This window comes from Ursus arctos, unplaced genomic scaffold, assembly GCF_023065955.2.
Source record: "Ursus arctos isolate Adak ecotype North America unplaced genomic scaffold, UrsArc2.0 scaffold_8, whole genome shotgun sequence".
NCBI lineage: Eukaryota > Metazoa > Chordata > Mammalia > Carnivora > Ursidae > Ursus > Ursus arctos.
In genome coordinates this window covers 83,103,878-83,116,714 of record NW_026623100.1, presented here as the reverse complement: position 1 = coordinate 83,116,714, position 12,837 = coordinate 83,103,878, and the positions used below count along the sequence as shown (strand labels likewise).

The window sequence follows — 12,837 nt, the reverse complement described above, 5'->3', positions numbered from 1 at the left end:
AGCGTGACTTTGCAGATGCCTTGTGAATGGTTCATGCAACCCCTGTACGAGGGAATGCCGTGGCCCGTGGGAGGTCTAGAGTAGCGCGTCTCGGGGCCCCCTGCTTACCCGTGCTCACCTGATGACCAGGACGCTGCCCTGGTGAGCTAAATACAGAAACCCACAGTAGGAGTTTACATACTTTCTAGACAGCGGTTTGACAAAGCAAACTTCGTGCCTGATGGGTTTGATAAACAAACAACTTGGGCTTGTGTTTTGGTACATTCTTCTTTATTAAAGTTTGTCTAGTAATTAATTTATACTGTGTTTTACAAAAGTGTTGCTCATAACAGACTGCAAAATAGTTAACAGCAACAATTTGAGAGCAGGGATCTAGAGGAAATAGTCACAATATTCAGGTCAACTGATCGACCCCAGGTCTCAGGGTCCATGGGGGTGGCCTGGTTTTTACTGAATGTTCACATCACCATTCTGGTTTCTCCTGAGACGCCCCAGAGGGAATCTCAGACCTTGTCTTTGTTCCAACCCCCCTGCCTGTTCTGCCACCGTCATCCAGTGACTGTTTTGATCAGGATGAAAAAACCCTCAGGCCTTTATTCTGCTTATTAAACCTGGGACTTAATCTTTATTAGTATTTTTATTAAAGTATTTTATTAGGCACCCATCATCAATTTTCATTCCCACGTATCTCTATCCTGTAGGCCCCACATGAACCCTAGCATGAGAGAATTTACTGTTCTCTGGGGCCACTGCTAACATTTTTATGTTTATTGCTAGCTGAAGTCCGATGACTGGAATTACCTGGTCCCCATGACAGAGCTTAAACCAGGAAAGCCTGCTTCCAGCCACAATTATTTTCCCGTCAATTCCCAGCAGAGATGGAGTCACGTAAGACTCAACATTTTCCCAGGTAAATACGACGTGGACCCATCTGCCGTTCGTGGCTTCTTTACTTAGCGTGGGCATGTTTCAGAGTGAAGTCACTCATCGCTCCGACATTTTAGGGTTATAATTTGCACCTTTTGTGCTCTAGGAAATTCTCGTTCCAACCCAACCATCCACTGGTAGTTCTTGAAAAAGCATCAGGTCAATTAGGATATGATGGAACTGAGCTGTATTAGGTTAAATATCTCCTGACGATTTCCATTTCGCCGGGCGCGCTAGCAGACCAAGCAGTATGTGCAAGGGATCGTCTTTTTCTTTTATTTAACAACTTTATTGTAATGTAATTCACACACCATGCAATTCACCTACTTGAAGTTCAGTGCTTTATAGTATACGTCAGTATATGGTTTAAAGTCTACAGAAATATGCAGCAATGTACAACTATCCCCACAGTCAATCTTAGAAGGCTTTATACCTCAGAAAGAAAATCCCATCCCCTTACTATCAACCCTTCTCTTCCTCAGCCCTAAGCAACCACGAATCTGCTTTCTGTCTTGACAGAGTTGACCATTCTGGACATTTCATATAAGTGGTCTTTTGTGACTGGTTTCTTTCACTTAGCATGTTTTCAAGGCTCATCATTGTCGTAGCATTGTTAGGAGTACTTAATTCTTTTCCATCGTACAGGTAAACCACATTGTTTGTCCAGTTCATCAGCTGATGGACATTGGGTCGTCTCCACCTGTTGGCTACCTGTGCATCATGCTGCCATAAATATTCCTGTATGAGGTTCTCATTTTGGATGTAGATGTAGGATCGGAATTGTTGGGTCATATGATAACTATGTTTTTAATTGTTGGAGGAACTATAAGATTGTTTTCGGAAATGACTGCACCGTATTATATTCCCACCAGCAGTGTGAAGGGTTCCAATTTCTCCACATCCTTGCTAACACTTAATATTATCTGACTTTTTGATTGTAGCCATCTCAGAGGATGTGAAGTGGTATCTCACTGTGGTTTTAATTTGTATTTCTCTAATGACTAATGATGGTGAGCGTAATTTCAGTTCCTTACTTGGCCGTTTGAATATGTTTATATATACACGTGTATGTGTATAGACGTATGTAAACGTGTTTTTTGAAAAGTGTCTTTTGCATTCTTAAGTTAGGTTTTGGTTTTTTATTATTGAATTGTAAGAGTTCTTTATATATCCTAGATATAGATCCTTTATCAGATATATGATTTACAGATATTTTCTCCTGGGGTCCGAGAAGAAAGGGGAAGGAAGCAGCAGGACACCCTGACGGGACACACAGGTGGCAACAGGTTGCTTTACATGAGTCACACTCTGAGCATGGAGGGGCGTGTCTAATACGCTTGATAGTTTTGATTAAAAGTGAGACTGGATATTAACTCTGTAAAGAAGAATCTTATTTTTAAAAAACATCAAGTCAGCTTTGCACTCAAGAGACGAGTATCTTCTGTACCATCAAAGTGGACCACCGTGTCCAGTGAACCCAAGCAGGGGTGCTCACAGGTTAGCTTCTGTTGAAGTACTCCTTCTAGGATACACTTTAGGGTTTTAGGCTAACACAGTCGGGTTTTATTTATTGTTAATATCAAGACTGTTGTACTGAAATTTTTTCAGATCACTCAGTTTCATCAAATTTTTCATGTAAAACTTATATAGGGCTCAGTTTCAGTAGAATACTCGGATTCATGAAGAAAGCTATAAATACAAAGCTTGCTCCCATCTTCCAGGAAGTACTGCCCAAACAAATAAAGATATTAATTTTATTAGAATCAGATAATGTGAGTTGATGTTGGCAGGTACTCTCTGCTCTGCAGATCGAATCTTGGCTGCTGTGGTTCTCAGACGTGATCTGGTTTTGTAAATATTGTCTGTTCTATTCTCAATCACATTGCTATGAGTCTGTGTAGGATTTAGCAATGCTAATTTGTGGCATCAAACATTATATCTATGGTAAATCTCCTGATTGCCTTTTGACCTTCTTGGAGTTATTAATCCAATAAAAAATGTGAGCACCTACTATGTGCCAGAACCAGTTTAAACAAATAAAATGACAAGCTAATTTCAGACTGTGAATTGAGCTCTGAGATAAATATGGGAGAGGACGGTACACCAACTGGGGGGATCAGGCAGGGCCAGGCAGACCTGGAAGGAGGTAGCTAGAGACTGAGAGGAAAAGCCTCTTTGAGACCACGACACTGAAGGTGAGACCTAAGAACATCAAGTGGTCTTTTGCAGAGCTGGGAAAGGAATGGCAGGTGCAAAGGCCCTGGGGCAGTAGGATTGGTGTATTTGAGAACAGAGCAGGCAGGCTGTGGAGGGCTTTGTCGTTTATGACCCACAAACAGCCACCTTTCCAAGTAAGAAATAACTACGGCCTCTTTCCTTCTCAGATGGTGGAATTGCACGTCTTAGAGTATACGGTACTGGACAGAAAGACTGGACTGCAACTGACCCCAAAGAACCATTTGACCTAGTGGCCATCGCTCACGGGGGTGCCTGTGTAGGATACAGCAATGCTCACTTTGGGCATCCAAACAATATGATAGGTAAGGTGATGCTCTGGGAGCTGGCCTTTACTTGGGGTGTCTGGGCTCCAGCACAAAGCACCCCATGTGTTAGGAATGATTTGAGAGGAAGCACAGGAGAGGGTGGGGTGAACCACCCCTATGCAGGATCTGATGCCTCTACGACGTGAAGTGAATCAACAGCAATGTTCCTCCCTAACTTTGGCTTAAACGGAGAAGTAAAACTTACTAACCCCCTGGCTGTATGAGTTTACCAAAACATGAAGGTGAATGAAAATGATTTGTGTAGCGATGCTCAGACACATGGGATCTGTGACTTAATGACACTAACGCATTCACTCTCACATCTAAGATAAAATCCATTCCCATTAAACCATGTCATTCTCGGCAGGAGTCGGCAAGGCCAAGTCCATGGCAGACGGCTGGGAGACCGCGAGAAGGCTGGACAGGCCGCCAGTATTAGAGGTAAGAAGTCCAAACCAGCCACAATCAAGTCTTCTAGATCTTGTTTTAAATTTACATCAAGGAAATGCTTATTTCAGAAACCTCTCAGGCAATGTTCCAGAAGTAGTTCTCCCTGTTTTCCAGATCCCCTGATGCCTCGTTATCGTCAGGGCAGGACCCGGAAGGCCCCCATGCTGGCCACACCAGCCACTCTAACGCATCCCCACACTGTCCCTGTTTCTCCCTCCCTCCCTTCCTTCCTTCCTTCCTTCCTTCCTTCCTTCCTTCCTTCCTTCCTTCCTCCCTCCCTCCCTCCCTCCCTCCCTCCCTCCCTTCCTTCCTGATTTTATTTACTTGTTTGAGAGAGAGCATGAGAGGTGGGGTGGCGCAGAGGGAGAAGCAGGCTCCCATCTGATCAGGGAGACTGATGTGGAACTTGATCCCAGGACCCTGAGATCACGGCCTGAGTTGCAGGCAGACACTTAACTGACGGAGTCACCCAGGTGCTCCCCACCCCATTTCATTAATAAAGAAATGAGGATCTACAATTTAATGATAGAAAACCCATGGATAAATTTGTTTGTTGACCTGGAGAAAAAAACAGCAGTTTAATCATTTTTGGTACCTGTGTGTCCCTGGATGAGACCAGCTGTGTGGACGTGTGACAGATTGGGGACTTCCGAGATGGCTCAGTTCTTCAGTTTGGTCAGTGACTAATGTGAGATGTGAAAGTCAAAACAAAAGCAAAACAAAACACCTTTCCATGTGTTAATCCCACTGAAAACTTGCTTGTAAACACGCCTTTCTTGGGTCAGTTTTCATGTCAACCAATGTGTTTGGAGCAGATTACATATTGGTATGGATTTGACCAGAACATAACTACTTTGAAAAGTCAAAACAAATTGATCAGAGGACCTGGGGGCTCAGTTAGACACAGACCCTTCTGTAGGTCCCATCCCACAAGACCTTACAATTGACATAGAAAATCATATCAAAAATTTATAAAAACTTAACAATTACCCTATAAGCTCACAAGTCCATATCAGGGCCTAGGAAACACTCTTTTATAGTAAGAAATATAAGGAATTTCATAAATACATGTCAACATTTTTCACTTACTGGTTTCCAGAATTAGTTTCTCAAATGGTGACAAGCTGGCTTATCTTTTTGTTCTTTTTCCTTTTGGATTCCAGTGTGATGAGAATGGCATTCTCCTTGTTGCGGGTTGTGAATGGGCAGTTTTCCGATTGGCACATCCTGGAGTCATAACTCAAATAGAAATCGATACAACACATTTTAAAGGTGAGTGTGAGGCTGTCGGGAAATGCATATAAGCAGTGGGCTGATTATTGAGATCACGTGGTCCTGGTCCTGTGGGACTGGCGCTCAGGATGGTGGTCCTGGTCCTGTGGGACTGGCGCTCAGGGTGGTGGGCTCGGGTCCTGTGGGACTGGCGCTCAGGATGGTGGGCTCGGGTCCTGTGGGACTGGCGCTCAGGATGGTGGGCTCGGGTCCTGTGGGACGGGTGCTCAGGATGGTGGTCCTGGTCCTGTGGGACTGGCGCTCAGGATGGTGGGCTCGGGTCCTGTGGGACGGGTGCTCAGGGTGGTGGGCTCGGGTCCTGTGGACGGGCGCTCAGGATGGTGGGCTCGGGTCCTGTGGGACGGGCGCTCAGGGTGGTGGGCTCGGGTCCTGTGGACGGGCGCTCAGGATGGTGGGCTCGGGTCCTGTGGGACGGGCGCTCAGGATGGTGGGCTCGGGTCCTGTGGGATGGGCGCTCAGGATGGTGGGCTCGGGTCCTGTGGACGGGCGCTCAGGATGGTGGGCTCGGGTCCTGTGGGACGGGCGCTCAGGATGGTGGGCTCGGGTCCTGTGGGATGGGCGCTCAGGATGGTGGGCTTGGGACTCAGCTTTTACCCTCAACAGATGTGCGGTTTTGAGCGACTTCCTCTAACTCTTGGTGCCCTACTTTTCGTCTTTATAAAATGTCAGAGTTGAACTGGATGACCCCCCAAAGTCAGAGGGAATTCTGTGGAGACTCTTTACACTAGGGGCCCCGATCCCACTTGGAAAGAGCGTGAAGTACCCTCTGGTTACGACATGAGAAGAACTGCATGGCATCTTCTTACTGGGGGGAGGCGGACGAAGCAGATTGGGTGGGGGTGACCATCTCCGCTCCAGACTGGACTTTTAAGGCAGGGAGCTACACATTTTCAAAACCATGCCCTTTCATCAGTAAAAAATATTTGCACAAGCACCCCCGATACTCAAAACCTACTTTCTTATGAAATGTATACATGTGTCATGATACCGACAAAGTTTGAGAGTGGTTATTTAAGTTTGGTAACTGTTGGTGAAATTTTCATACGTTCCGGATTGGGTGTCTCGTGATTGTTCAGTTGTCAGGAAACGGTGGCAGGTTATACTTACATTTTGGGTGCCTTGATGTTTAAAGTCTTGCGGATCGCTGTGACCTCACTCAGTTACCCGACCAGGACACAATGTGTATTGGAAGATCTTCTTCAGCGGTGGTGGATTTAAGTGAATTATTTGAAGAAGTAGTGATCATTGTGACTTATTTCTGGAGGACTATTTTATATCTGATTGTCAGGTCACCGTTTTCACTTTTTTCTTTCTTCAATTTTTATTTTTTTATTGTGTCCAGCTAGCCAGCATATAGCACATCATTAGTTTTTGATGTAGCGTTCAACGATTCATTAGTTGTGTATATCACCCAGTGCTCATCACAACACGTGCCCTCCTTACTGCTCATCCCCCGGCGACCTCCTCCCCCCACCCACCTCCCTTTCCACAACCCATAGTTTGTTTCCCGGAGTCCAGAGTCTCTCATGGTTCTCTTCCCTTTCTGATTTCCCAGTTTCCCTCCCTTCCCCTGTGGTCCTTCACACTATTCCTTATGTTCCGCATATGAGTGAAACTATGATAGTTGTCTTTCTCTGCTTGACTTACTTCACTTAGCATAATCCCCTCCGGTTCCGTCCATGTTGATGCAAATGGTATTCATTCTTTCTTTTTCTTTTTTTTTTTTTTAAATGATTTTTTATTATATTATGTTAGTCACCATACAGTACATCCCCGGTTTCTGATGTAAGGCTCGATGATTCATTAGTTGCGTATAACACCCAGTGCACCATGCAATACGTGCCCTCCTTACTACCCATCACCGGTCTATCCCATTCCCCCACCCCCTCCCCTCTGAAGCCCTCAGTTTGTTTCTCATAGTCCATAGTCTCTCATGTTTCATTCCCCCTTCTGATTACCCCCCCTTTCTTTATCCCTTTCTTCCCCTACCGATCATCCTAGTTCTTATGTTCCATAGATGAGAGAAACCATATGATAATTGTCTTTCTCTGCTTGACTTATTTCACTTAACATTATCTCCTCCAGTGCTGTCCATGTTGTAGCAAATGTTGAGAACTCGTTCTTTCTGATAGCTGAGTAATATTCCATTGTATATATGGACCACAACTTCTTAATCCAGTCATCTGTTGAAGGGCATCTTGGCTCCTTCCACAATTTAGCTATTGTGGACATTGCTGCTATGAACATTGGGGTGCGTGTGCCCCTTCTTTTCACTACGTCTGTATCTTTGGGGGAAATAACACAGCTGACGAAGAGCTCATCCTGGGTCAGCAGCGATGACAGCTCTGCTTTTTTCTCGTGATTTGCAGATGCTTGCATTTCTGGAGGTATCTTTAATCCATGGGTGTCTTCATGGATAGTTTAAAATCACTTGTTAATTTGGTGAGTGATAGTTTGGTTAAAAGCAGGTAACAAGCAGTTAGTCCATGCGTCCAGGGTGCCTGGACTGCACCGTCAGAAGCTCGCGGCTCTTTGCTCTCTAGGTTCCGTGCGTCACAATGTGAGGACATCGAGGACTGTGGGGCGTGCCAGGACCCAGCTGTCATCTCGGATACACAAGCCTAATCGATATGCATGCATGTGTATACATATCAGAGAAACAGAACAGAAATAGTGGCTTTAATGTCGTCCTCCTGCATCTTTGGGTTTCCGTGTGCACCCAGGAGCGTGCTTACCCACCTTGGAGGCCACTGTTTTAAGAGATGAGCTGTAGGGGGCATGAGAAAAATGCATATATATATTTTTTAAGATTCTTTTTTTTTAAGATTTTATTTTTCTGAGAGAGAGAGAGCACAAGCAGGAGGAGTGGCAGGCAGAGGGAGAGGGAGAAGCATACACTCCACTGAGCAGGGAGCCCAACGTGGGGCTCTATTCCAGGACCCTGGGATCATGACCTGAGCCGAAGGCAGACGCTTCACCAACTGAGCCACCCAGGCGCCCCTTCTGTCAGCTTCTTTATCAGCAAGCCCTCCTCTGCTGATCTTAAAGTCTTAGGGGATCCCTGAAGGAGTTCTCCCACAAAGAGCATGGCCCCACTGGGCACAACCCTGATGAATTCCAGAGGGAAGAGAGACTCGCGACCCTGTGTCTGTCCCAGGGAGCAGTTAGCACACCTGGAACACGGCACTTGGGCTGGTGCTGCTCACTGACTGGTTAACTTCGCTCGGTCTTTCTCTTTACTTCATGTGACGAAACATGACGCCGTAAGGGAAGTATCTTCCAGCTTCAGAATAGGCTCAGACGAGCCACACGGCCCCATGCAAGTACATAACTCTGCAATCTAGGGTGCTTATCGGATACCTTCAGCTTTCACGGTTAAATGCCGCACATGCAAACCCAAACATGCAGCCGATGCTGTCTGTCAGGCCGATTTGGATTCCTCTGAAAAACACACACCTGCATTTCATCAGGCCATCCAGCCCCATCGCAGCGGGCTGCATTCCTTCTCTCACGTACGTCACACCTTTGCTTCTGTGCAGAGAGAACAATCTGTTCTTTGCTGGGTCTTTGCTTCGATGATAAAGTCCAAGACCCTATAAGCCAAAGTGCTGAGTACAAACAGAGCAGAGAGAGTCACCCTGCGTTTGCTCCGACAGGCAATTCTCCCGACAGCTGTAAGCTGGACGGCTGTATCCTGACGACCCAGGAGGAAGAAGACATGATCAAGCAGAAGTGGGAGCTTCCAGGCCAGAAGTGGAAACCGCTGCTGCCAGTCACCAAGGTGTGGAGCCCATGGGGAGCTGTGCAGCTGGCCCCCGCCCGGCCACGTCCCTCAGATTCGCTTCCCAAACCTTCTGATCGGCTTGGCAGTAACGCGGACGAGCTTCTAAAAACCGTATCTCTGCATTTGTGTCATGAAAACACGGGCTCTAGCTCTTCATACCTTTGCATTTCTAACAACCAAGTTTTGTTTTAAAGCATCGTGTGCAAAGAGTATATACACATTTCCATACATACGTACATATATATATGGAAAATGTTTCTGCAGTATCTTAGCTTTTTAGAAGGGATGAGTAGCATATTTAAAGCTATAACAGCGTGTCCTCCTGTACGATGGATGCTGAGACGTTCTAGAAGTGTCCTCTTCCATCCAGTGGAAAGATGGTCGTTTGCGGGCTAGTGAGGGGTGACGACCTCGGGGAGGTCACTTACTCTCTTTTCCTTATCAGTGTGTCCCCTTCATTAACTATTAAGAACCACCAACATCAACATCATGGACCCGAGTGTTCATGTCAGTGTCCCCGGGCTTGCGATCCCGACAGCTTGTCCCCGTGCTGAGCCAACTTACTGTCAGTGAATAACCGTCAGGTTCACGGGCCCTGAGTCCACACGGGTGGATAGCTTGGTGGGCCTTGCGCTGCGTTAAACAAGGATGCCTCCCCTGCCTCTCTTTCAGCTCTCCGCCAACAAAAGTCACTTGTTCGACAGCCTGACCCTGGAGCTCCAGGACGTCATCACGCACGCGAGGCTCACCATCTCCCCGGACGGCGGCGTGAGCCGTCTGCGGCTCAAGGGCTTCCCCAGCTCCATCTGCCTCCTGCGGCCCCGCGAGAAGCCCATGATGAGGTTCTCCGTGAAAGCGGGCTTCCGAGCCAACCTCTGACTCCACACACGGCCGAGCGCTGCCTACAGGACGACGCAGTCCTCTGCTTCTCCTGAAGTGTTTTGAACACCTAAAACTTAAGAGGTTTCTAGCAATGACTCTAAGATCACAATAATTCCTGCTGATTTAATAAAGAGGCCCCTCACAGGTTGACATCTGTGCTTACTGTCGCTATGAAGCGTGTGGTAGGCTATGAAAGGATGTGGCTGTGAAAGGCAGGTGGTCTCATAGGATTACTTTTCAAAACCACTGCAAGATCTTGATATCTGTGGCATGTTCTGTACCTTCTGTCTGTGGATATGGCAGGCTACATACACATAGCCTATTGCCTTTAAAAGTTTAAGCCCATCAAAACCACTGGAAAAACGTATTTCTGGAATCATTCATTGTCTCAGCTCAAGAGGACTGGCCCATCCCTACCCAGAAAAGGAGTAACTTCCACAAGGACACACGTGCCCTTGAATTGTTCTTCCCCAAATGAAAGTGCATTCTGGATGTTAAACCGTGTGCTCGCTGTGACGAATGATCCAGTTCTCGCAGGCTCTGAACGGTTCCATACAACTCTTCCTTGACACAATTTGGATTATCAAGGCAGTCCTGATGCCCCCCCCCAGCCCCCCAACCTCTCCTGCATAGGAGGCTGGCAAGTGTAGTGGGAAGGTTGTGGAAATGTGGGGTGGACCGCAGCACCCTCCCATTCCTACGCCTTTGCAGACTGGCAGAGACATCACAAAGGTTGCTGTCTCCCTTCTTTTCCCTGAGCTCCACTATCCTCACCTGTCTAGGCTCGCTGATGCCCCCTCACCTGTCCTGGCTCTGCCTCCCCCTCCCGCGTCCTGGCTCCACTTCCCCCTCACCTGGCGGGTGCTCCTCCTCCCCTCCCCTCTCTCGCTCTCAGAGGCCCGCCTCCACTTCCCCCTCACCTGGCGGGCGCTCCTCCTCCCCTCCCCTCTCTCGCTCTCAGAGGCCCGCCTCCACTTCCCCCTCACCTGGCGGGTGCTCCTCCTCCCCTCCCCTCTCTCGCTCTCAGAGGCCCGCCCCCTCCTGTTCCGGCTCCCTGCCTGCCCTCACCTGGCCGTCGTCCCGCCCCTCTTGGGCTGCAAGTTGCAGGCGGTCACAATGGCCGGCTGGCGTCAGCGCGGGCGGGGAGCCGGGGCGCCCCGCAGTCTCGCCCACGCCTTGGCTGCCCCACGGCTCGAGTGCAGCGAGCGGCGTCGGGTGGCCCTGGGGCGGCGGGGCCATGGGCACGCGCGGGCCGCACGTGCTGGTGGACACCACGCCCGCCAAGACCATCCTGGTGTACCGCAACGGGGACGCGTTCTTCGTGGGCCGGAGGTTCGTGCTGCCGCGGCGCCGCGTGACCACCTTCGAGGCGCTGCTGGACCAGCTGACCGAGCAGGTGGAGGTGCCCTTCGGCGTGCGGCGCCTGTTCACGCCGACGCGCGGGCACCCGGTGCTCGAGCTGCAGGCGCTGCAGGCGGGCGGCAAGTACGTGGCGGCCGGCCGCGAGCCCTTCAAGAAGCTCGAGTGAGTGCGGCGCCCCCTCCCTGCGCGGCCCGCTGCCCTCTGCGCCCGTGACTGGCGAGTGGGCGGCGCCCTTGTCGACCTTTGCGCCGTGACCCGGGGAGCGCGGGCAGCGCACCTGTCGCCCTCTGCTGGCGGTGACTAGGCCAGCGCGCGGCGCACCTGTCGCCCTCTGCTCAGTGACCCAGGGAGCAGGAGCTGGGGAGGCACACAGTCGCCCCCTTCTCACGGTGACCAGGCGAGTGCGGGCGGCGTTCTGTACGTTCTGTACCGGGTGACTTGCTAGTGCGGTCAGCACACCTGCGCGCACAGCCCCTCCTGCTGGCCGTGGGCAGGGCTGGCGTCCACCTGCTGTCAGCACGTGTGCTGCTGTCAGAAAGGGCTTGGGGTTAGCATTATTTCCTCCAGTCCCGTCCATGTTGCAGCAAATGTTGAGAAATTGTTCTTTTTGATTGCTGAGTAATATTCCATTGTATATATGGACGACATCTTATTATGTAATATAGGACATAAAAGTATTTTTGAAAATTGAATATGCTTCAAAACTGTCACAGGAAATGCCACTTTATAGAAACAATTTATGCCATCAAAAACATATTTATTTATGTGTCAATAACAACTATATGTTGCTCTCTTAAGACTTATCATTGGGCTTGTTAAGTGCACGGGAAGAGCAAGATGACTCTGTTTACAATAAAATATACGAATAATTAAAAAAAAGAAAGGGCTTGGGGAAGAGGAGTGGGTGGACAATGGCCCTGAGGGCAGGCCTCTCTGAAAAGGTGACCTTGGCTAGACGATGTGGAGAAAGAAAGGGAGTTAGCCATGCCGGGGAGAACTGCGGAAGCCCGCTGGAAGGCAGGAATCAGATACGATCACCCTCTGCGTGGCTTACCCCAACTGGTGTTGCCATACCTGGCCAGGCATTCTCGTATGAACACACTTGCTAAGGTGTGAAATCCATGCATCTCCCAGCTGTGTCTCCGCTAGACTGTGACCTTGCCAGTGTTCTGCCCGGGATCTCCAGAATCCTGGACATGAAACAATGCTGGCCTACAGCCCAGACTCTGAATGTCTTTGGAGAGCAAAGAAACCCCTCCCCAGTGTCTGTTGAGATCAAGACAGCTGGTGGGAGAGATGTTAGCTGTCCTGGGGGAATGCACCTGTGTATAAATGCCAGGGTCACTGCAGACATCCTGGTGGAAATTGGTTGGCCATATTCAGCCTGTTAGTCATACTGGGTGGTGTCCACTCAAAATGTCAGTTTGATTCTTTTTTGTTTAGCCTGACGCTGGTATTACAGTCCCTTTGAGGTCTTATTGCATATGGGGTTATACAGCACAGTTCTGTTTATACCCACACTTTTCTTCTCAGGAGTTCTCCAGTGCTGCTTACAAGTTCTCCAAACTTCCTTCGTAACTCTTGTTATACAAATGT

The 12,837-nt window shown here is 48.8% G+C and overlaps 2 protein-coding genes across 2 annotated transcripts in view; both read left to right on the top strand.

Annotated features, from left to right (window-relative positions):
- Window positions 1-9,973, top strand: part of LOC113269382 (collectin-11) — a 70,465-nt gene extending 60,492 nt beyond the window's left edge. Inside the window, exons 14-19 of the mRNA XM_057309368.1 lie at window positions 778-910; window positions 3,312-3,467; window positions 3,838-3,911; window positions 5,084-5,192; window positions 8,870-8,994; window positions 9,670-9,973. Coding sequence (XP_057165351.1) covers window positions 778-910; window positions 3,312-3,467; window positions 3,838-3,911; window positions 5,084-5,192; window positions 8,870-8,994; window positions 9,670-9,876 — 804 coding nt within the window. The 3' untranslated portion in view covers window positions 9,877-9,973. The remainder of the gene's footprint in view (window positions 1-777; window positions 911-3,311; window positions 3,468-3,837; window positions 3,912-5,083; window positions 5,193-8,869; window positions 8,995-9,669) is intronic.
- A 601-nt stretch (window positions 9,974-10,574) lies between these two features.
- The window catches only part of DCDC2C (doublecortin domain containing 2C), an 89,745-nt gene continuing 87,482 nt past the window's right edge, over window positions 10,575-12,837 (top strand). The window contains exon 1 of the mRNA XM_044390097.3: window positions 10,575-11,403. Coding sequence (XP_044246032.2) covers window positions 10,670-11,403 — 734 coding nt within the window. The 5' untranslated portion in view covers window positions 10,575-10,669. The remainder of the gene's footprint in view (window positions 11,404-12,837) is intronic.